The 23732-nt window shown below is 38.8% G+C and overlaps 2 protein-coding genes and 1 long non-coding RNA gene across 3 annotated transcripts; all 3 read right to left on the minus strand.

Moving 5' to 3' along the window:
- Nucleotides 1–6158: 6158 nt before the first annotated feature.
- Nucleotides 6159–6754, minus strand: LOC121995948. The gene is made up of 3 exons (XR_006115943.1): nucleotides 6585–6754; nucleotides 6435–6504; nucleotides 6159–6356 (listed from the first exon to the last, which is right to left on the minus strand). It is a non-coding gene; the product is annotated as an uncharacterized LOC121995948 (long non-coding RNA).
- Nucleotides 6755–7502: 748 nt separating this feature from the next.
- Nucleotides 7503–9943, minus strand: LOC121995947 (short-chain dehydrogenase TIC 32 B, chloroplastic-like). The gene is made up of 5 exons (XM_042549734.1): nucleotides 9488–9943; nucleotides 8300–9380; nucleotides 7922–8149; nucleotides 7752–7831; nucleotides 7503–7620 (listed from the first exon to the last, which is right to left on the minus strand). Exons 2-5 carry the CDS (start codon nucleotides 8599–8601, stop codon nucleotides 7508–7510), a joined length of 723 nt encoding a protein of 240 aa, XP_042405668.1. The 5' UTR covers nucleotides 8602–9380; nucleotides 9488–9943; the 3' UTR covers nucleotides 7503–7507.
- On the minus strand, nucleotides 8659–9205 carry LOC121994649 (pentatricopeptide repeat-containing protein At3g16610-like). The gene is made up of 2 exons (XM_042548609.1): nucleotides 9089–9205; nucleotides 8659–9045 (listed from the first exon to the last, which is right to left on the minus strand). The coding sequence occupies exons 1-2, from the start codon at nucleotides 9203–9205 to the stop codon at nucleotides 8659–8661; spliced, it is 504 nt and encodes a 167-aa protein (XP_042404543.1).
- Nucleotides 9944–23732: the final 13789 nt, after the last annotated feature.

Here is a 23732-nt window from a genome sequence, read left to right on the forward strand (position 1 = left end):
TTCCCGCCAAATATATAACACTTGTTATACAATCACATACTGCAAATATCTTCCTGCACTGCTTTATTTGAAATATTACTTCTCTTCTGTTTCACAAGTTCTTTTAAAGTATTTCTACCTTTCCTACTCGCCCCTCCTGTTTTTACTACATCATAGATAACTTAATATACTAATGTTCCTTGTATTGATCGGGGTTGAGCTTAATTAGGTTTGATCAATTATTATTACTTCTCATGAGGCTCCTTGGGCAATGCCCGTTCATGCTTCTCTATGTTTATTATCCCAGCTGGCTCTGGGCTATATCTTATTAAGTATGTAATTTTTATCAAGTATCTTTTCAAGGTATTATTCAGCCTGACCGATGTTTGTCTTTCCTCCTTAAAGGTATGTCTCGATCGATATTGGCTTACCTCCTTTGAGGTATATCCCGGCCGATATTAGCCTACTTCCTTTGAGGTATATCCCGACCGATATTGTCTTACCTCCTTTGAGGTATATCCCGACCGATATTGGCTTACCTCGTTTGAGATATATACTGATCAATATTGGCCTACCTCTTTTGAGGTATATCCTAGCTGATATTAGCCTACCTCCTTTGAGGTATATGCTGATCGATATGGGTCTGCCTCCTTGGAGGCATATCCCGGCCGATATTAGCCTTCCTTCCTGAAGGTATGTCCCGGCCGATATTAGCCTACCTCCTTTGAGGAATATCCCGGCCGATATTGGCCTTCCTTCCTGAAGGTATATCCCAACCGATATTAGTCTACCTCCTTTGAGGTAGATCCCGGCCGATATCGGCCTACCTTCTCCGTTTGGTTATCTCCTTTCCCTTTCTTATCGGGGATCCATGAAACCTAACCCATATATATATATATATATATATATATATATATAAAAGTCTAAAATAAGATAGTTAGTCGTGTTCTCTTGATCATTTTATAGGATTAGGTTCTTTTGATTTTCTTTGGTTTTCTAACTTAAACTCTAACCCTCCCCTTTTGACATTTATCAAAAAATATGTAGAGGAAAAAAAATATAGTAAGTCTTGCAAAGTAAGCATGAAAAGTAATAAGACTTTGGAAAAATAAGTACAAAATAAGACTTTGATCTTTTGACTTTGGAATTATGGGAAATGATGTTTGGCAAGTTCATGTAAATTATATAACCAAAAAAGATAAGTAAAGGTTGTTTGAAATGCCCAACTTGCTGCTACAATGTATAGCAGCTAACTGTCAAAATAGCTACTACAACGTGTAGCAACTAGTTATCAATTCTACACGTAGCAGCAACTAGGAATTTTATGTTGTAGCATAAATTCTAATGATATATATTAGGATTAGAGGGAATGACAACTTCAATGGAAATGACTTACCATCGAATGAAATGTGGGAAATTGAAACGACTTAAATTGGTAGGTTTGTTGCCAATTATATAACAAAAAAATTAAATTTTATAAAAAAAAAAGATTATTAACATTATAAGATTGTACGTTGTAGCTATCAAAGTTCTTGTTGCATCTTGTTTACTCTCGGATGACTGGTGTATAGTGCCCTTAAAATGATTAACTTGTATAGATGCTTCTATCTAGATATCATAAACACCCCGGCTGGCGTCCAATAAAGCTAACATATGTTTTCCACTGTATTAATTAAATATATCATTTAGAATCATGTATAAACAATATATTAGAATTAGAGAGAATTAAAACTTAAAATGAAATGACTTATCAAGTAGCTGCTATACCTTGTAACAGCTAAATGTCCAAGTAGCTGCTACAACGTGTAGCAGCTAATTGTCGAAATAGCTGTTACACGTTGTAGTAGCTAAATATTCAAGTAGCTGATACAACCACTACAACAAAAATATTAAAAGACAACGGTTAAAAACTGTTATCGTAGGCTCTTTAAACCGTTGTAATTGGCAGTGTTGTTAAATGTGCAGTAAAAGACAACGGTTTAAAACCGTTGTCTTTGACCACATTAGACAACAGTCATGCAACGGATTTAAAGCGTTGTCTTTTTAATACCAAAGACAACATTTCTACAACATATAAAACCGTTGTAATTGCCAGTTTTGCAATAATTTGGATCGCATGCATATATGCTTTTGACAACAAATACAATATTGTTGTCTTTCTTCCAAATTAAGTTTAAAAACCATTGATCCTTTGCATACTTTTCACAACGGTTAAAAAATTGTTGTCTATATACATTCACAAAATCGTATATACATTCACAAAAACTGTTGTCAACATAATATTTTTACACACAAACCTGTACAACATATATATATACATTAGCAAAAATCGTTGTCAACATATATACATTAAGTTGCCTTTTATACATCTTGTCTCAACCAAAAACTGGTACAACATATATGTACATTCACTTAAGTTTATAAACTTCTACAATTACTACTGTAAAATACCGGAAAAAAATGACGATAATTAATAAGGGAATTTTCTGGAATTTTTGGATATTTTTCGGGAATTTTTCGGAGCTCGTACGGACGAGTTAACGGGGATAAAAACGGGGCCCAGAAAAGTCTGTTTAGGCTACCCCATTTAAGTGAGGAAATGTTTATATATTTAATTCCTTTTCTTTTTCCTTATTTATATTTTTATTCCCTCGTTACTGTGCCGAGCCCTAAGCCGTTCCTTTCTTCTTCTCTCGCGCCCGACGCCGGCGGTTTCTTCTTCCCGAACGCCGGCAGCCGGTTCATTGCCGGAGCCCTAGCACCACCGCCTGACCGCCGTGCGTACCCGACGCTGCCGCCGGCCGAGTTCTTCTCTTCTCCTCTCCTCTGCCGCCACCACAGAGCCGACGCCGACCATAGAGCCGACGCCGACCACAGAGGCCGAAGCTTTCCTCAGCCCTAGCAGTTGAGCCTTTGCCGATCTCCTTTGTGTCGGCCTCCTCCACTGTGTTGTGCCCTAGTGCTCTTTGCCATTGATCAAGTCCACGGTGAGGTTTAGTTTGGTTGGAAATTTAGTAGGTGCAAGGATTTTTATTTTTGATCTGGTTTGCTTGTGGTGTGCTTTGGTCCAGCGATTCACCTGGTTGCCAGTAGCAACGATCTTGGCAGAGGATCATCAGAAGAGGGGCTGTGAGGAAGAGGTAAGGTGTAGTAATTATGTTCATGAGTACTTGGATTTAGGTTTTTGGATTTCTATCTAATGGTTTGTTTAGAGGTAAGGTGTATAAATTTGTTCTGGTAAATAAGGAATTTTCTTTAGCTATGTGATATGTATGTAGCTAAATTAAATGTGGTTATTACAGGACTGGTCGCGAGACGAGTATCTCGATATCGGATTGGACCTTTCTATTTTCGGAGGCGGGTACTTTTGACTTATGTCATTTGATATGCTTAGTAATTAAATTAACATGTTGCATTAATTGTGTTTCTTATCTGTTTCGGTTAATCACTACCCAAATCTTACATGCTTGATTGATTGATTGGTTTTGCATCTCAGGTATATTTTACCTGTTTGTACATGCTTATAGGGGTAGTGATATGCCATGCTTGACCATGTTCAGGACCTAGGTTTTTATACCTTCTGTGTACCTTTGATTCGATATGATTCGTTGACCTAGGGTGCACTTTTCTATATATATGGATTAGGTCAGGATGTTTATATGGTTATTGCCATGCATCATTTGCATGATTGCATGCTGTGCGATAGTCCGCTCCATTATTGTTGAGCACATCGCCAGTTACATGGATCTGCACACACCACCACTCATGGGTTAGTGGTCGATTCAGGATGAGTGTGTTGCAGCAGGGACTCTGTTAGGCACCGTTGGTCCGCTCATGGGTAGTGTGACACAACGTGTTATCCGGCAGGGATTCCTCCCCGTCTTTGAGTACCGGGAGTTGAGAGCATTGCGCTCCCCCATCTATGATTTGGGGTAGGAGGATAGGTGTACTCCGACAGCATCCCGTCCACTCGGTCACTCATCAGGAGTAGTGATGACAGAGTGCACGGTTGTCACAGCCCTACCCACTCGGCCTCACTTTTGTATGAGATGATCGACTGGCGTCAGGGGTGACCAGGACGCATCATTGGCATCATATGCATGATGCATTTATTGCTTGTGTTTGTGTTTGCTGCATTTATATGCTGCATATTGTTTGGATACCTATGTTTGACATGCATACAGGATTCCTTATCCCTCGGACTGTTTGACCTTATACTCAGGACCTGGTTAGTACAGTATTCTCCTGTTTATTTCAGATGCATTCTTATCTTTCTTATCAGGAGACTGTACGCATGATTAGTGCTAGGTGTTGTTTCTTTACTTTGCATATCAACTATACCTGCTGAGTGTTGGACTCACCCCGCCTCCATTGTTGTTATTTTCAGGTTGATGCTGTCAGGAGGGAGTTCCAGTCGCTAGTCCCCACTGCACGTAGTGCTACTCCGCTGCTGGTTTTTTTTTGAGTTGTTTCATTTTAGCTTTTCGCTATCAGACTTTATGTTAGTTTTGTTTTGGACTTACATATGGATATTGTATGGAATCTTTCCGTTGGATGAACTTTTTGTATGATTTAGATTTACTCTACTACATGCCTGCCTGAACGGCAGAAGAGGTAAGAAAAATCGGATTTGGGCTTTACGAGTGTAGTTGAGTAGGGTGGATTTCGAGTCAGAGTATTATTACTGCGTGGTTGTGTCAGCCAGAGGCTGAATATATATATATAAACTGCGTGGTGATTGATTTTTATTACTGTTATTATTCCAGCCGCATGTGGCTGAGTATTTAGTGCTTGTAGAAAATTTTGATTGTCCGCCGTACAGGGGAGATGCTGCCGAAATTTTCTCGGACAGGGACTCTTCTGGGGGCGTGACAACTACAAGCTATCCCAACATTACCACAAGTTCATGACCATCACAAAAGATGAGACCACAAAATTAAGTTTATCAGACAACAACCATGCAAATTAACTTGTCCTTTTCTGAATAGATCAAGTGATCAGGATGTGCAACAATCTTCACGTACTAGTCCTTTTTATGCATACAGAATTTCATAGACTTAGCTTGCAAACCTAGCTTTCTCCCTTTTCTGAAAATAAAATATAGTTAAAGCCATAGAAAAAAGTAGAAACATGCATGTATAAATTGATAATCATTGCAAACTGATAATTGAAACGGATAAATCTAATAAACCACTACAAACTAAATGATAAATGAAACAAACAAGCCCCAAAAGTAGAAAACTTATCAACATGTACAAATAATTATAAACTTCTTGCAGCTTTGCATCTTTTGTACAGTAGAAACCAAATTGTGAAGTGCATACATAAATCTGGACCTTCTAAAATGTTGAAGTAAAAGAATGGCCAAATAAGCACAAGAAATGTTGTCGCTTCACATTTTCATGAGTAGTCAAGTAAGTGAGCATGAAAAAAGTTGATGAATATATAAACTTAACATTATATCTTAAACCATGTATTATGTGAAAGCAACTAGATTGAATAGCTAATAGCAGCAACAGAAAGAGGGAATCATAGAGGAAGTCATGTACATGTCTCAACATTACAGCAGCAACACTCTAGTAAGATCTCAAAACTTGAAGATGTGCAGTTTGCATAAAAACCACAAAGCAGTATACGAAACTAGTTTCAACATTATTTCTATAAAAAAGCAAGAACAAACTAATCCATTAAACCATCTAAACTGTTAATCAATTTATGCAATCCAGAATATGATTTTCTAAACTGATAATCACTACCACCTAAACTTACAATCACTACAAACTAAATTAACTGATAATTTGACAAGTGTGTTAGTCCTACAGAAATGTGTTTACTAGCAAATGATATATATGTTTGAACATCTCAAAATCTTAAGATGTTGGAAATCACTTCATGCATTCCAGAATAAGAATAATAATAAAATAGAGATGTTCTATCTAGATGTCCTACACACTAAAGTTTTAATAATTATGATGTTTCCAGGGGCATATCTGTTAGGATCAGATTGTGTAATTTGCATTATATGCAAATACTTTCCGAATAGATCAAGTCATTGTATGATTTTACATAGCTAGTCATAAATATAGTCTTGTATGCATTCTGCCCACTCGGAACGCACTTCATCAATTTTTTTTATAGAGTACTACATTTTGATGAACTGTGATCAAATACAAAGATTAGATTAGTAAAAAATAATCAAAAGATGATAAGTGCAAAATGATAAACACACAAATATTTAAGAAGATTGAGAATTGAATGTCAAATATTACTATTGATCGAAGTGAATCTCTCTCGATAGTTTCCACTTCTTCAATAATATCTCTCATATATCTCATCACATAAAAAGCACACTGTTTCGAATCTGGTTGGCAAGGACCCTATGTTAAAAACAAATTGTAAATGTCTAATATACATGTTTAATTGTTTATAATTTAATCATAAGTAGACATGCATACCTTTATTACTTTCCATGTAACATGCTTTTTCCCTTTTTTTTCCTTGTTTGAATTAAACAATCTTATGCTCCTTTATACATCAATAAGAATGGACATATGAGAGTTTTACTGATTAAAAAAATGCTTAATAAAATTAAAATATGTACTCACATTTCCACTACGTATTTCCAGTCCTCGTCACGAATGCGATGACTAAGCGAATCCAACAAATAAACTGTCTCCTTATATGGATCAATGATAGTGAGAATCCAATGATAACTATGCACAAATCACATAATTATTGCATGCATATTTCTCGAAACAATAAATTAAAACTGATATTATAAGTCTTGCTTACCCAACATTATGTGGCACTAAAATTAGTTGATTTCTTTATGCTTGAGTCAGCTTATCTACCAAAACACTAGCTCTTTTATTCAAGTGCTCGATTTTGCTATTTTTGTCCAGTCGAGTCACATATGGCATATATGGGATAATCTGTAGATTCACAAATCTAATTTTGTGGACATTGTTATATGTTTTTAGCTTTTTATAAAGATGCCTACCATTTCAAAATGAAGAATGTTACAATGCTAAATTAATAAAGTTTATACAATTTATATGGTAAACAAATAGAATAAGAAGACTTACCACATGTAAATTACTATACAATTTACAGTTATGAGATCCAAATGATAAAAAGGAATGATATCTTCAAGGTGCACAAGGATTTCATAATCATCGTCAAAGAAACCATGCTCACAAATCATTGATATATTTGTTTCATCATTTAGAGCATGATTACAATAACAGTACAGTAGATGCAATGACCTTGGCACACTTGATGAAATAATTGGGTTATTTCTTTGGACAACACTTCTTTTCCTTTGAGGATGCAGATTCATGTTTGAAGATTCAAATTTTGTTGTACAACAATTGATTTTTTTCTACAATGATGTAGTGTACATAAATGTAATAATAAATTATTGTTGCGACAATAAAGGACAGAGGCATAATAAAAACCATAAAGGCATAATAGATTTAGTAGGGAAGACGCATAATGAACTTGCTTACAATCTTTTCTATTACCATTTTCAAATCCCAATGTGAGCTACAGATGATAGATTCACAATACGCCCTTCGATTCCTGACTCCTTTGCTGTATTTTTCATTTTCTCAAGTAGAAGATTTATCAACAAAAAGTGACCTGGAGTCAAAAGGAATTTAAAATGAACAAAAGGAATTTAGAGAATTAAAGATAATTTGGTCAAAAAAAATCCAATAAAACTATTGCAGAGTATTAGGGAATGAAATTGATTTATTAAGTAAGAGATATACCCAGATGATTTGTAGCAAATTGCATCTCTATACCATCTTCTGAGAGTTTATAAGGACAGTTCATCACGCCAGCATTGTTTCTGATGACAAATTAGAGATGTAAAAATTGGGGAAAAAGAAGAAGGAAATGGCAAGCATGCAACATTTGAACATGAGAAGCATGTGAATACATCAAGACGTTGAGGGGTAGATTCCTTTCAATGAATCTGTCTGCGAAGGCTCGGGCAGACTTTTGTGAGCTAAGTTCAAGCTCTGAGACATCAACTTTGGCAGATGGAATACTCTGTTGGATATTCTCCTTTACCACATTGGCAGCTTCCATGTTCCTTGCTCCAATGATGACATGTGCTCCTCTGAGGGCCATAACCCTTGCAGTTTCAGCTCCAATCCCACTACTTCTGCTTGGGGTTTGCATGAAAATTCTTATATGCTTAGATCCAATGGTTCAGAAACTATTTACCTTAGTTTTTAAAAAATATATATATGTGTAATTTTCCTTTTTTTAGCTGAAAGAAACTTGTATCACATATGATGCAAGTACCAAGTACCTGAAAATTTGCAATGCCTCCGCCATCCTGCCACACAGAGTGTAGCATCCGATCATCGCACTCCATGTCACCTCGTTCCTGAAGCTCATGCTGTCAGATATTCTACGAGCACGAACCAAGCACTCGAATTTTCCATACATGTCCAGTAATGCAGTATTAACCAGAACATCGCCTTTATCGATGCGTCTTCTGATACAGACTGCATGGATACTTTTTCCTTGTATCAGGGCCTTCGCTTGGCCGACGATAGGTAGGAGGGCCACTATTGTGGAAGGGTTCGGTATGTTTCCTATCCGTTGCATTTGAAGAAGACAATGAACTCCTTCTTGGTACCTCCCATTCAGTGCATAACCAGAGACCTAAGCGTTCCATGCAACATCTTTTTGGGGCATTTTGCATAACACCTCGTGTGCATCCTCTAAGCAGCCACATTTCAAATACATGTCGAGCAAAGCAGTAGACACAAACACATCCAGTTCCAGCCCTACCTTCTTGGCATGCTCGTGTATCAGAATTCCATCCGCAAGCGCCTCCAGAGCTGAACAAGCCTTCAAGACAAACGGAAATGTGAACTTGTTTGGCTCGATTCCTATATCGAGCATTCTCTGGTATAGCTCAACGGCATGACCAAAGGGCCCATTCCAAGCATAAGCCCTGATCATGGCGTTCCACAGGAAGACACTTGGTTGCAGTAACTCGTCAAACGCGAGACGGGCAGACTCAATCTCGCCGCATGATATGTACATCTGAACAATCTTTTCGAGAAGAGAATAGTTTCCAGCGAAATACCTGTGACTGATGATCTGGAGATGGATCTCTTTGCCGTCTTCGAGCAATTTGAAATGAATGCAAGAATGCAGAATTTTGGTGTAGGTAATTAGCAAAATCTAGAAGAGAGATTCTCATTCCTTGACATAATATTAGTATAGCGATCAGCAAACAACATTAGTAAATTAAAATAAGAATTAACATTTTAAAAGTTTTTTCAATATAAAAAGGAGCCATCACCAAACGAGCAGCGAGGAAAGAGTGGGAGTTTGAATGAATTAGGCACCAAAATCAAGTCGGAAACAAATCAGATCTGTGCATCAAAACACGAATCAAGCTAGAGTTCGAAAAAAGCCAAGCTCGCTTAAGCAAAAACAGATTTTCAAAGAGTGATTCTCCAGATCCTAGGGATGGACAAACCGGTGACGATGACGGTCTGCTTGGAAGCGTCGATGCCCTCAGTGACCTGCTTGGATGTGGAACTGAAGCCGAACCCAGTTGGGTCGGGTAGTCGAGTGAGGCTCCTAAAGAATCCCATGCCGCCTCTCGCTTGATCGCCGAGGAAACCGCCAAGAGAGTGAGAGACGAGTCGACAAGAGCAAAGGATGAGCCACGAGAGGGTTAGTCTGAGAGGAGTTCGAAGAAGAAGTTCCAGGAGAGGGGTTCGTCGGAGATGTTCAGCGAGAGAGGTTTAGGCAGAGAGGAGTTTTGAGGAGAGGGGTTCGTGCAAAGGGGTGGAAGGCAAAAACGTGTGAGTGGAGGAGATTGTGTGAGGAGATCGGGAAGAGGAGATTTTGTGAGGAGAGGGAACGTGAAGAGATCGCGTGATGAGGAGAGGAGAAAGACACCGTAGGCTAGGGTTCCCGAAGACTAAGGGGAGGGAAAACACGCGCCAAGAAATTTCACCGTGTCTGGTATCCTCTAAAAAATGCGCTAAACAACAACGGTTTTAAAAAACCGTTGTAAAATGCGTTGTTGATTAGAAAACAATTCGCTCAACGACAACGGTTTTTACAAAACTGTTGTCTTTTGTTTTTTTTAAAGCTCAAAGACAACGGTTTTTGACAAAACCATTGTCTTTTATCAAATTAACAACAGTTCCTTCGAAAACCATTGTCTTTATAGTGTTGTCTTTTAACATATTTGTTGTAGTGAACGTGTAGCAACTAAATGTCGAAGTAGTTGCTAAATGTTGTAACAACTAAATCCTAATAATATATTAGGATCAGAAAATTACAACTTAAATGCTAATAATATATTAGGATTAGAGGTAATCACAACTTAAAATGAAATGACTTACCATTGATTATGAAATGTGGGAAATGATGTTTGACAAGTTCCCTGCAAATTATATAACCAAAAAAATGATAAAAATAAATATTGTTTGGATTGTCCAAGTAGCTGCTGCACGATGTAGCAACTAGGGCTTGTGTGTTGTAGGGTAAATCTTAATAAAAAAATATTGTACATAGCTGAAAAATAGACAATGGAGTGGAAAGGTTTATGGTCGAGAATGGAGAGGGGTGCTAAGAAAAGTAGTGTTGGCTATGTTTCCAGTGTTGGAGAGCTTATAGTCAACTTGAGAATAAACATGCTACTGTTTAGCTTGCAGCGACATTACTTTGCTTGCCGGCAGGAACAAGATGGAGTAGAAGACAATGACAAAAGAAGGAGCGAGAACGCGGAAAATTTAGATTTGGGAAAGTCAAGAGATTAAAAGTTGAGGGCGGGGTTTTAAAAAGAGGGTGGAAGGAGAGAGAGAATAAAAGAAATTTAATAATATAAATAAATTGAGTTAGTAACGCCACATAAATACATCACTCACAGTCATGTAGGAGAAATCAGACAACATATACAACATCATTACATTACTATTGTTATTTACTTTACTACTGCAATACACTACTACTACACTTTCTACTATTTACTTTACTGTTTACTATTACTATTTACTGTATTTTTCCAACGTAACTTCTAAGAAGAAACATAAAATTTAATAGTGGTATCAGAGCCTTAAGATCCTCCAGGACCTTACAATTTATAAACAAAATACAATTTAAAAGCACTTATTACAAAGAAGTTATTAATTTCTCTCAACAATTTACTAAAAGTAAAGACACCGGTTATAGTAACGTTGCACTAGAAAATCAAGGAGACCAAATACTAGTACAATAAAATAACACAATATTAGCACTACTTACTGTTGGGTGATCGGTGATCGGCTTGAAGGGAGGTTGGATAGACGGCGCCCCCAAATCTTTCGCTTCCTACGTTGTTAGCTTGCGCAGCAGAATAATACAAAAATAAACAAGCTAAACAAAATACAAGACAAGAAATGCAAACCAAGCTACACGATCATTTACGTGGTTCGGAGATAAAGCTCCTACTCCACGGCGTGTCCGTAAGGTGGACGATCCCTATTCATCGGTGGATTACTCCCCGGAAGACCTCCGGCTAGCTCAAACCTCCTTGTGGGTGGAGAAACCTCACCACAAACTCACCAAGACCTCTTGGACACAAGGGAAACTCTTGAGCACTTGTAGACTACTAATTAGACCTTAACCAAGTCTAATTTCGTCAGGGGTAACCAAGTTTCCAAGCCTTGGTTATATAGGCCGCGGGTTGAAAACCCCGCCTACCAGTCGACTGCCAAAACATGCAGTCGACTGCCCTCTGTGGAAATTCGACCGTTACATCCCAACGGCTCGATTCCACACTAACCGAGCGAACAGAGACATTCTGTTCGCTGCCAGTCGACTGCACCAGTCGACTGCTAAAACATGCAGTCGACTGCTACAGTAGCGCTACAGTATTGCTACAGTAAAACCCTAAAACTAAGATTTTACTCCGAGTACAATCTCTCATGCACTCATACCCTCACCCTTATGACTCATTTGACGCTTCATTTGCAGCTTTGACCTCTTGCCTTCAAGCCTACTTCCTTTGGCTCTCGTCCCTCGGATGCATTCAAGCCCGTGGCTCGTCCCCAATGCCATCCTTCGCGTATGCCTCGAAGTCGCTTCCCTCGGCCCTTGTCCTCGCTGCCTTGTCCACGGTCCCTCGGATGCTCCATCCTTCATCGGACCCGAAGCCATCAACCTAAGTCACATGTGTATCCTACAGTCCTGCACAACTCAAGTACACATATCAAATACAAGAGTGGATCTAATTTAAACCCTTTGCCCAAACACCAAAACACATGGTCTGGCGGACCATTAGGATTGCTCCAACAATCTCCCCCTTTTTGGTGTTTGGCAATACGTTTAAGTTAGGGAAAACATATAGCAAATAAACATGCTAAAACAAATGGACTTACATTGCCAAGGCAACACACTTGGACTTACACCGCCGAATGGACTTACATTGCCAAGGCTACACATTTGGCAACCGCCGTAACAATGCATCATGCATTAGAACCTATCCTAAGGCTCCCCCTACACCTATGCTCCCCATTGATCTAGGATCTTTACAATGGGCTTTTTAAGACCTATCCCAAGGCTCCCCCTACGCAAAGGTACTTTCAGGTTTTCCCAACTAAACCTTACTTCTCCCCCTTTGCCTAACATCCAAAAAGTTCTCCAACAATATCCTAATTGTTGACAACTTGTCATCCAAATTGACCCTAAACTCATGTATTAATCCCCCATGAATTTCATACATCTATACGAGCTGACCCGGTCAAAATCCAGTGTTGAAAACACTTTCAGACTGGTATCAGTCGACTGCAAGAAGTACCAGTCGACTGCCCCCATGAAAACGAGCTTACAGAGACATTCTGTGCTCGTGAACAGTGTTACCAGTCGACTGGTACACTATTCTTGAAAAAATCAACCTTTTCTGGCCAACTTCAGAAATGCGCCAGAAATTCCACAGACTTCCAAAAAATCTCAAATTTTGTGGAGAGTTCTATTATATCAATGTCTACTTAGGAAAAATATATATAAAAATATATCTATCACCAATCCCAAGATTGACATAAAACATAAAACTAGCTAAAAAGTTCAATTGAACCTTGACCTAAAGTCCTAGTTTTGGCTTCCTATTGATGTATTTGCCCATACTAACCCATAATGCATCCCTAGCATTGGTTTATATGACATCTATACATCCAAAACCAATTATCATGCTATATGACCCCAATGTCATATTTCTAAGCATGAAACATAACCCATGTGTGCCAATTCCCTAGGTTTGAGACTCAAGTCCGTCTCCAAACCACTTAGCACATTCCATGACCCAACCTAGACTCCCAAGTAAAACCCACTTGAAATCCATTGGCCATGGGTCCCAACTTGACTCTTTGAGCTCCCCCTAGAGCTCTTAACCTTAGCCACCTCCCTAGGTGACTCATCCATAATGGCTAGGCCACATCGGTGTACCTCCGGTGACACTTGGCCTACAAACCTAACTTTCTTAACCTTGGACACTTTGTCCTTGGTTAATTTTTCCTTACCTTTAAATGACTTTCCCTTGCCATTTATTAACTTCTCCTTGCTATAGTCATATGCAACCCTAGCATAAGACTTTCTCTTAGCCTTGGAGACACTAGATTGGTATCCCAAACCCGATCTATCATTGTTGGGTCTTTGGCTACCCAACACCATACCTAAACCCTTAGATCCAACATTGAATATTTCTAGGGTTTTCTCCAACTTATCAAGCTTTGCCTTCAAAGCTTGATTTTCCCTTTCTAGGTTCCTAACCCTAGAATCAACATGTCCACCATGGACATTCCTAGACCTACCCTTTCTAGGCATGTGTCTCCCCTTCTTGGGATTAATGCCTTGGGTCTCCTTAGGTCTTTCATTTCTAGATTTATCATGCATTGGTCTCCTAGGGTTATGGTCTACCTTAACTCTACTTCTATCATGATATCTAAAACCGAAGTTATGCATGGGCAAATAATAACACTTATTTCTAGCATGCATGGGAGTATAAGAATTTGAATTTGAATTAACCTTCAAGTTAGGGTATACCTCCCTTACCCTTGAAGCTCCCCCTTGACTTGAGCTTTTCTTCTTCTTCTCTTTCTCCCATTTCTTCAATTGTGCAAGCTTCTTGATTTCCCTCTTCTTGGGGCATTTGGTGTGGTAATGACCCCGTTCACCACACGTGAAGCACACTATATGCTTTTTCTCATTTTTCTTCCTACAACTCAAATTAGATTCAAAATAAATTGAATTGAGTTTAGGAGATACCTTCTTCTTACCCATAGGACATCTACTTTTGTAGTGTCCCTTTTCATTGCACCCGAAGCAAATTATGTGGTCCTTTGACTTCACTTCGGTGGAGGTGCTTGCTAGATTGACCATTTCCAAGACCTCTTCTTCTTCTTCACTTGCCTTGGAATTTTCTTCAATTCTTGAGGATGTAGATAATGCCTCATCTTCATTTTCCTCCTTGGATGTTGAGTATGGCTCAACTTCCATTTGCTCCTCCTCAACTTGAGCAATTAAACCTATCTCCTTGGTTCTTCTTCTTTTGATGTTGAATTGGTCTCCACATCCGATTGGTCCTTCTTCTCCTCTTGGACCACTTCATCTTTTTCTTCGGATTTTCTTCTTCGTGTGTAGGCATGGGTTCTTCCCATGGGACCTTCTTTATCTTCCTCCACAAATCGTGAGCGTTCTCATAGTCACCTACACGGCTCATCAAGTTATTAGGAAAAATATCAATTAAAATCGATATTACCTTTGAATTTTCCTTTGACCGTGAGGTTTGCTCTTCCGTCCAATATCGCGGTCGGAGTTTGTTCCCTTTCTTATCCTTCGGGACTTCAAACGGTTGATTTACCACTATCATGGTGTCCCAATCCGTGTTGAAGAAGATCTCCATCTTCATCATCCAATAGGTGATGTCCCCAAGGCTTCCTCCTTCAAACTTTGGAGGTTCAATCAAGTCGGTCATCTTCTTGTATTTGCTCTTCTCGGCGATTAGTCTGGTGAAGTGCGACCTTCGCTCTGATACCACTTGTTGGGTGATCGGTGACCGGCTTGAAGGGGGTTGGATAGACGGTGCCCCCAAATCGTTCGCTTCCTACGTTGTTAGTTTGCGCAGCGGAATAATACAAAAAAAAAACAAGCTAAACAAAATATAAGACAAGAAATGCAAACCAAGCTACACGATCATTTACGTGGTCTGGAGATAAAGCTCCTACTCCACGGCGTGTCCGTAAGGTGGACGATCCCTATCCGTCGATGGATTACTCCCCGAAAGACCTCCCGCTAGCTTAAACCTCCTTGTGGGTGGAGAAACCTCACCACAAACTCACCAAGACCTCTTGGACACAAGGGAAACTCTTGAGCACTTGTAGACTACTAATTAGACCTTAACCAAGTCTAATTTCGTCAGGGGTAACCAAGCTTCCAAGCCTTGATTATATAGGCCGCGGGTTGAAAACCCCGCCTACTAGTCGACTGCCAAAACATGCAGTCGACTGCCCTCTGTGGAAATTCGACCGTTACATCCCAACGGCTCGATTCCACACTAACCGAGCGAACAGAGACATTCTGTTCGCTGCCAGTCGACTGCCCCAGTCGACTACACCAGTCGACTGCTAAAACATGCAGTCGACTGCTACAGTAGCGCTACAGTATTGCTACAGTAAAACCCTAAAACTAGGATTTTACTCCGAGTATAATCTCTCATGCACTCATACCCTCACCCTTATGACTCATTTGACGCTTCATTTGCAGCTTTGACCTCTTGCCTTCAAGCCTACTTCCTTTGGCTCTCGTCCCTCGGATGCATTCAAGCCCGCGGCTCGTCCCCAATGCCATCCTTCGCGTATGCCTCGAAGTCGCTTCCCTCGGCCCTTGTCCTCGCTGCCTTGTCCACGGTCCCTCGGATGCTCCATCCTTCACCGGACCTGAAGCCATCAACCTGAGTCACATGTGTATCTTGCAGTCCTGCACAACTCAAGTACACATATCAAATACAAGGGTGAACCTAACTTAAACCTTTTGCCAAACACCAAAACACATGGTCCCGCGGACCATTGGGATTGCTCCAACACTTACTTCCTTAAATTATAGGCTCATGGTATTAGAAACTCAACTTCTTACCCTTGAAAATCATATCTATAAAAACACCCACACAAGCGATCTAAAAGAAGCCCTAGAAAGCATAAATAAAGACCTTAGTAAATTGTCTTTAGGAAAAACAATTACCCGGCAATAATCTACTGTTGGGACTGGTTGGCCGACTAGAAGGGGGGTTGAATAGCCCTAAAAAAACACAAATACAAAATACCCTTCTCGAACTTATAACTTAAAAACTTGCATAAAATTGAAAGCAATAAACTAAAAGAAAATGCTCACAGACTTGACTTGGTTACAACCAAGGAGGTTGTTAATCCAAGGAATGAATCGCACACTTAAAAGATCTCCTTTAGGCGGAGAAGCCTCTTCCAACTGTGAAAGTACAAAAAGAGAAGCTAAACTAGAAATAGAAGCTCACAAGTGTTGTATTGCTAATTCTTGTTTTGATGAAAAGCTTCTGGATCAAGGTTGTATTCATAGCCTTGGTTGGGGCGCCAGGAGGATTCCAAGCGCCTGGAAGGGGGATAAAATTTTATTCCTTTCACAACGGATAGCGGGTAAACGCGATCCGATCAAAATCAGGTTCTGAGCGCTCGGAGCACTAAAGTCAACTTAGTTGACTTTTGGTTCGGGCCCTCTGCTCCGGTGCTGCTCACCTCAGTCCGAGTCTTCCGCTCCGGCTCTGCTCGCTTGGGTGATTTCAACCAACCGAAATAAGGCTCACCTGAACCCAATTTCGACCTTCTCGAGCAACCTTCCTCTCCGGCTTCTCGTCCCTCGGAAATGTCGTGCGCTTCCTTCTCGTCCGCCCGCATACTCTTCCGCAGCACCTCATCTCTCAGACGCACCGAGGCCATCGGCTCTCTCTGGTGTCGTCCTTCTCGCTAGCTGCATCTTTTGGTTGACTCCCTGTGCTCCTAAGCTCCTGCACACTTAGACACTAAAGGCGCTGGAATTCCATTCTGTTTAAATTTCCCTGTATAAAAATTATACAAGAACAGAACTTTTTCTAGCAACTCGCATGTTCGATCAAACATGTCTTTGATTAATCAAGCAAATTCTTGACGGATCAAAGCACCCCTTGATCGAAGTATAAGATTGCTGGCCTCTTGTGTTGGTATTCAAAATGATACAAAGAAAACTAAACTAATTACGCAGCGAAATTAAAGAACTAGTTGTACCTTTCCTTTTTAGCTAAAGATCTCTTGATCTTTTGCTGTATTCCTCTCCTCTTCTTGGACGTCGTGTGGGCGATGATCTACCAAGACAACACCACCCTCCTTCTCTTCTTTGTTTCAAACCACCGACCATAAAAGGATGCTCTAGGATGGGGTGCCTTCTAATCTTCTTCCTTCTCCTCTTCTTCCTCTTCTCCAATCCGTCGGCCACCAAGGAGGAGGAGGTGTGCTGCCGGCCCTAGGAGGAGGAGTTGTGCTAGCCCTAGCAAGGGAAGAGGGGCACCGACCCTAGGTGGAGGAAGGGGGCGCCGACCCTTGAGGGAGGTGGCGCTAGCCCTAGGTGGAGGTGAAGATGGCACCGACCACAAAGGAGGAGAAGAGAATTGTGAAAAATTAGGTTTTAGGGGGCACCACCTACTCCTTTTATAACTCTTGCCGCCGATTACAAAGAAAGAAAAATAACAGAAATTTGTTTAGAAAAAATCTCCCAAACTAAAACCAAGTTAATCCAAATTAGCAGATAACCTAGCAAATCCTTTCACTAAGGCCCTTCCGATGAGAGCTTTTGATAGACATGTTAAGGGGATGAGAATCAGATGTATGACAGCATTTATGACAACATAGTCTTTTAGTATAAGTGGGAGATTGTTGGGATATATACTATAAGCTTAGCTTTTGTATAAATATCTGTTTTGAAATATTTTGAAATGAGAATCACTTTGGTCAAATATTTGTATTTTATATTTATATATATGTCAATGCAGTTGTCCATTTAATTTATATTGTAGATAACATGGTGTGTGGTGCCACACAGAAGATCATGTTATCAGTTCCTTATAAATTATAAATAGTAGCTCACAACCAAGATGGATTATTACAAACCATTGGAACAGTTGCAATATAATTTGGTATTAGTCTGTCTTGACTATAAAATTACACTAGTACACTATGTGTGTATTGAGCAGGACCATTTAAGGTTGTTCGATTTATATTGACTACATAAAAGAACAAATCTCTGTTATTATGGATGTTTGTCCTCTTAATTCCTATATAATAATAAGCACGTATACTTAGTATTTATTTCTTTAATTTATCAATGGGTGAGATTTATTCGTTAAATCAATATGCCCGATGAGTTGGGAAATAGTACTATTTATATGGTGTGTTGTTGATTATAGAAGAAATCTGTGTCCTAATTATTCAGGTTGATGATGCCCCCTTGAGGAACTCATAAGGATTATTATGTAAACCATGTAGGTGGACTTTTCCTCAAGAATAATTTTACTCATGGGCTTGTGGTTCATTACATAATCTTTTTCTAAAAATTGAGCATTAGTGCTAACAATGATCTTCTAATTTTTAGGATTGTAAAACAAACCACCTTTCGTTCCTTTAGGATATCCCACAAACCGAACTTCTGTACGTGATTCCAACATATCAGTGTCTCCCTTCAGCACATGTGCTAGACTACCCTAAATTTGAATGTATTTCAAACTAGGCTTACACCCATTCCACTATTCTGTGGGAGTAGAGGGTACTGGCTTAGAAGGTACCAAGTTCAAAATGTACGCCGCCATTTCCAGAGCATATCCCCAAAATAAATTTGGTAATTCTGAATAACTCATCATTGATCTAACCATTTCCATAAGAGTCCTATTCCTTCGTTCCGCCACATCATTCTGTTGGGTGTACTAAGTGCAGACAATTGGGATTGAATCCCCACCTCTGATAAGTAACTCCTAAACTCTCCTAAGAGGTACTCTCCACCACGATTAGACCGTAGTGTCTTGAAACTTTTACCATGACATTTCTCCACATATGTACTCTTTGAACTTACCAAAGCACTCAGTCTTGCGGCTCATCAAGTAAATGTTCCCATATCTCAAATAGTCATCTATAAAAGAGATAAAATATTCAAAACCACCTCTTGCATGGATAGTCATAGGCTCACACAAATTAGAATGAACCAATTACAACACTTCTTTGGCTCTATACCCCTTTGCCTTAAAAGGCCTCTTGGTCATTTTTCCTTCCAAGTAAGACTCATAGGTCAAAAAGTTTTCCACCACCAATGAACCCAAAGGTCCATCATCTATTAACCTTTGAATCCTACTCAAGTTAATATGACCCAGCCTTAGATGTCAAAGATATGTTTAGTTTATTTCCAAAGGTTGCTTTCTCTTATTAGAATTAGAAAATATGTTATTAATTTCCATTTGTTGCATCGTGAGAGTTATTGGATTAAGAGTATACAAATTGCCAACCAACGCACCAAAACAGATAACCACCCTATTTTTCTTAACAACCACTTTGTCATCAAAAGAAACAGAATATCCATCCATAAATAATTTAGAAACTGAAATCAAGTTCTTTCTATAACATGGTACGTAAAGATAATTTTTCAAAATCAAAATTTTATTCCTATCAAAAGATAAATAAGTATCTCCCACTACAACAGCCACCACTCTCGTAGCATTGCCCATGTAGACGGTAATCTCCCCTTCATGTAGTCGTTTGGTTTCCTGGAACCCCTGCAATGAATTGCAGACATGATCAGTGACTCCCGTATCTACACACCAGGTACCGATAGATAACATCGCTAAACATGTTTCAACAACTATTGAATAAGATATACCTTTATTGTTCTCCTTTCTACGAGGACAGTCCACCTTCCAATGTCCAGCCTGCTTGCATGTGAAGCACTTGCCTTTTGACTTCTTCACACCTTCCTGCGATCCAGTCCCTAGAGGTCGAATCACTTTTTTTGCCGAACCAACTTGTTTCTTCTTCTTCTTTCTGCCTTTCGGCTTAGAAGAAGAAACATTTTTAGCAATGTGAAATTGAGAACTTTGATGAAATAGCCCTTCTGTCGCTTGGAGATATGTCCGAAGTTTCGCCAATGAATAAACCCTTTTGTTCATGTTATGGTTCAGGCAGAACTGCTCAAAACTTTTTGGCAGCATTTGGAGAATGATATCGACCTGGGTTTCCCCATCGATTTCAGCTCCAAGGACTTCCATCTCATTCAAATGAGCCATCATCTTGAGGATATGATCTCTTACGGGTGTCCCCTCAGTCATGGTGGTCTTCATTAAGTTTCTCATGGCCTCCTGCTTGGCAGCCCTATTCTGGTGTCCGAAGAGTTGCTTAAGATTGAGCATCATATCATAGGCAGTGGGTAAGGTTTGATGCTGATGTTGCAGCACATTAGACATAGAAGACAGAATGTAACACCGCACCATCTCATATGCATTAGCCCATTTCCTATGTCTCTCTATCTCCTCTTCACTAGAATCCTTATCAGGCACGCTAGGACAGACCTCAAGAAGTACAAACTTATATTCTTCAGTAGTTAAGACAATGTCCAAGTTCCGTTTCCAATCAATATAATTTAAACCAGTAAATTTATTTTCTTTTAAAATAACAGAAAGAGGATTGAAAGCCATTTTGAAATCCTGAGAATCACAAAATAAAATATTTGATCAAAACTTTAGAATTTAAAATAATATTGATTCCTTGAACAATATAATTTAAATTCACCAATACCTCAAAATACCGTGAATTTCATATGCTACGATAGTGTGGACGTATACTAATTCAAATATTTGTAAGAGGATGTTTTACCCATTAATTTTATTATCTTGCCAACCTAACTTTATGACAAATAAAATTAATAGTTGGTTCATCTTCGGTCACACAAATAATAGTAGTGACTCCGATGGGGAGGATACTATCAAATGCGCCTAAGTATATACCATTACTTGATACTTAATCAATTAATTAGGATTGTGCCCCTTAAGATGGAGAAGATCACACATATCTAAATAATTTCCTATAATCATCCATAGAGGAAATTTGATCTAGTGATCCGCAAACAAACTCATCCGATATGGAGGAATCCACTTAAAGCCAACGCGAAAGTTTGAATGCATCACTTACAAACCAGTAATGGAGACCGTGGAATTTATTTAAATAATCCCTCTTCTACTTAGTTATTTAAATTGAGGAATTTTAACATGTACACACATCATAGCATATACATCATAGCACATACATCACAGCACACACATCACAGCACATAAAAATAGCATATAAAGGTAATAAATATGAAAATAAAATTTCCAACTATTATGGCCTCATCCAACGTTATCCTCCAATATGCCGCCAATAGATCAAGTCGTCGCGTCTATCTTGCTTCCTTCTTCGTCGCGCCTCCGGTCCTCAAAATAGCACCACCCATAGCAAGGATACAAGCTGCGACCAAAAGAAATAAAAATTACATTTATCGATCCTATATTCCACAAAGGAATTTACATGTAATCTAGATCGAACAGAATGTAAAAAAATAATACGGCAACCGGTCGTATTTAATTATTACAATCATTCACACACAAAACAACCTTGACATGCCCGAGGGTTCAAATAATACACAACACACAATGGGCCATAATAGTTGGATCTAGGATGCCTGCAACCACATAGTTAATCTTTCTTACACATCCTATTATCATCTTGCCTAAACTTATGTACGAGCAGTGCATAATTTAACCGAAAACCAATCACACGGAACCAGAAATCATGCTCTGATACCACTTGAAGGCGCTGGAATTCTGTTCTATTTAAATTTCCCTATACAAAAATTGTACAAGAACAGAACTTTTCCTAGCAACCCGCATGTTCGATCAAACATGTGTTTGATTAATCAAGCGAATTCTTGATGGATCAAAGTACACTTTGATCAAAGTACAACATCGCTGGCCTCTTGTGTTGGTATTCAAAATGATACAAAGAAAACTAAACTAATTACACAGTGGAATTAAAGAATTAGTTGTACCTTTCCTTTGTAGCTAAAGACCTCTTGATCTTCTGCTGTATTCCACTCCTCTTCTTGGACATCGTGTGGGCGATGATCTACCAAGACAACACCACCCTCCTTCTCTTCTTTGTTTCCAAACTGCGGGCCACAAAAGTGTTAGGATGTATACTAAAAGCCTAGCTTTCAGTATAAACATTTATCTAGAAATAAGAATCACATTGGTCAAATGTCTACATTTACGATAAATGTAGTTGCTCAATTAATTTATATTGTAGATAACATGGTGTGTGGTGTCACACACAGAAGATCATGTTATAGGTTCCTTATAAATTATAAACAGTAGCTCACGACCAAGATGGAAATGAACAAACCATTGGAAAGTCGTAGTGTAATTAGGTATTAGTTTATCTTAACTATATAATTACACTAGTACACTTAGAGTGTATTGAGTAGGACCATTTGAGGTCGTTCCTTTTATACTGACTTTATGAAGGAACAAAGACCTCAGTTATTATGGAAGTGTGTGCTCTTAATCCTAATATAATAACAAGCACATATATTTGATATTTATTTCTTTATTTTATCAATGGGTGAGATTTAGTTCGATAAATCAATAAGTCCGAGAAGTTGGGAAATGATATCACTTATAGTGTGTGTTGTTGATTATAGAAGGAAATTGTGTCCTAGTAATCTAGGTTGAGAATGTCCCCAAAAGGAGCTCATAAGGATTGTCATGTTAAACCCTGCAGGTGGACTTAGTCCGACATGACGATGAGGTTGAGTGGTACTACTCTTGGACTAAGATATTAATTAAATGAGTTGTCAGTAACTCACTTAATTAGTGGACATTCGACATCTTAAACACAGGGAGACTAACACACTCATAATAAGAAGGAGCCCAAAAATGTAATTTGGGATTGGTGCGGTAGTTCAATAATAATTCTTTAGTGGAATGAATTATTATTGATGAAGTTAAGTTGTGTGTTCGGGGCGAACACGGGATTCTTAATTTCATCGGGAGACCAAAACCAATTCCTCCTCTCGGTCCCTATCGTAGCCTCTTGTATATAGAGATTTATACCCACCACATACCCACCTTCTTACCCATCCTATAGGGGCCAGCCAAGCTAGCTTGGAGACCAAGCTAGGGCCGGCTATGGTTTGGTTCATGGGTGAATTCATGTGGCCGGCCCTAGCTTGAACTCAAGCTTAGGTGGTAAAAAGGAATTTTAATTTTAAAAATTTTTCTTATGTGGATAATATGATTTAAAAGAGAGTTTAAAAATTTAAACCTTTCCTTTTATAAGATTCTACAAAAGATTAAGAGAAGAGCTAAATCTCTTTCCTTATTTGTAGATTAAAAGGTTGATTTTAATTTTGTTAAAAACTTTCCTATTAATCATGTTTATTATTTAAAAGAAAGTTTAAAAATTAAAAATTCTCTTTTATTAGTTTCTACAAAAGATTAAGAAAAGATTTAATATCTTTCCTTATTTGTAGATTAAAAGGGATTTTAATTTTTAGAGATAACTTTCTTTTTATCCACATGTTAAAAGAAAGATTTTAATTTATAAAATTTTCTTTTTTATTAACCAATCATGAAGGGAAAAATTATTGGAGAAATTTTTTAT

This window comes from Zingiber officinale, chromosome 6A (genome assembly GCF_018446385.1).
Source record: "Zingiber officinale cultivar Zhangliang chromosome 6A, Zo_v1.1, whole genome shotgun sequence".
NCBI classification, from domain to species: Eukaryota; Viridiplantae; Streptophyta; class Magnoliopsida; order Zingiberales; family Zingiberaceae; genus Zingiber; species Zingiber officinale.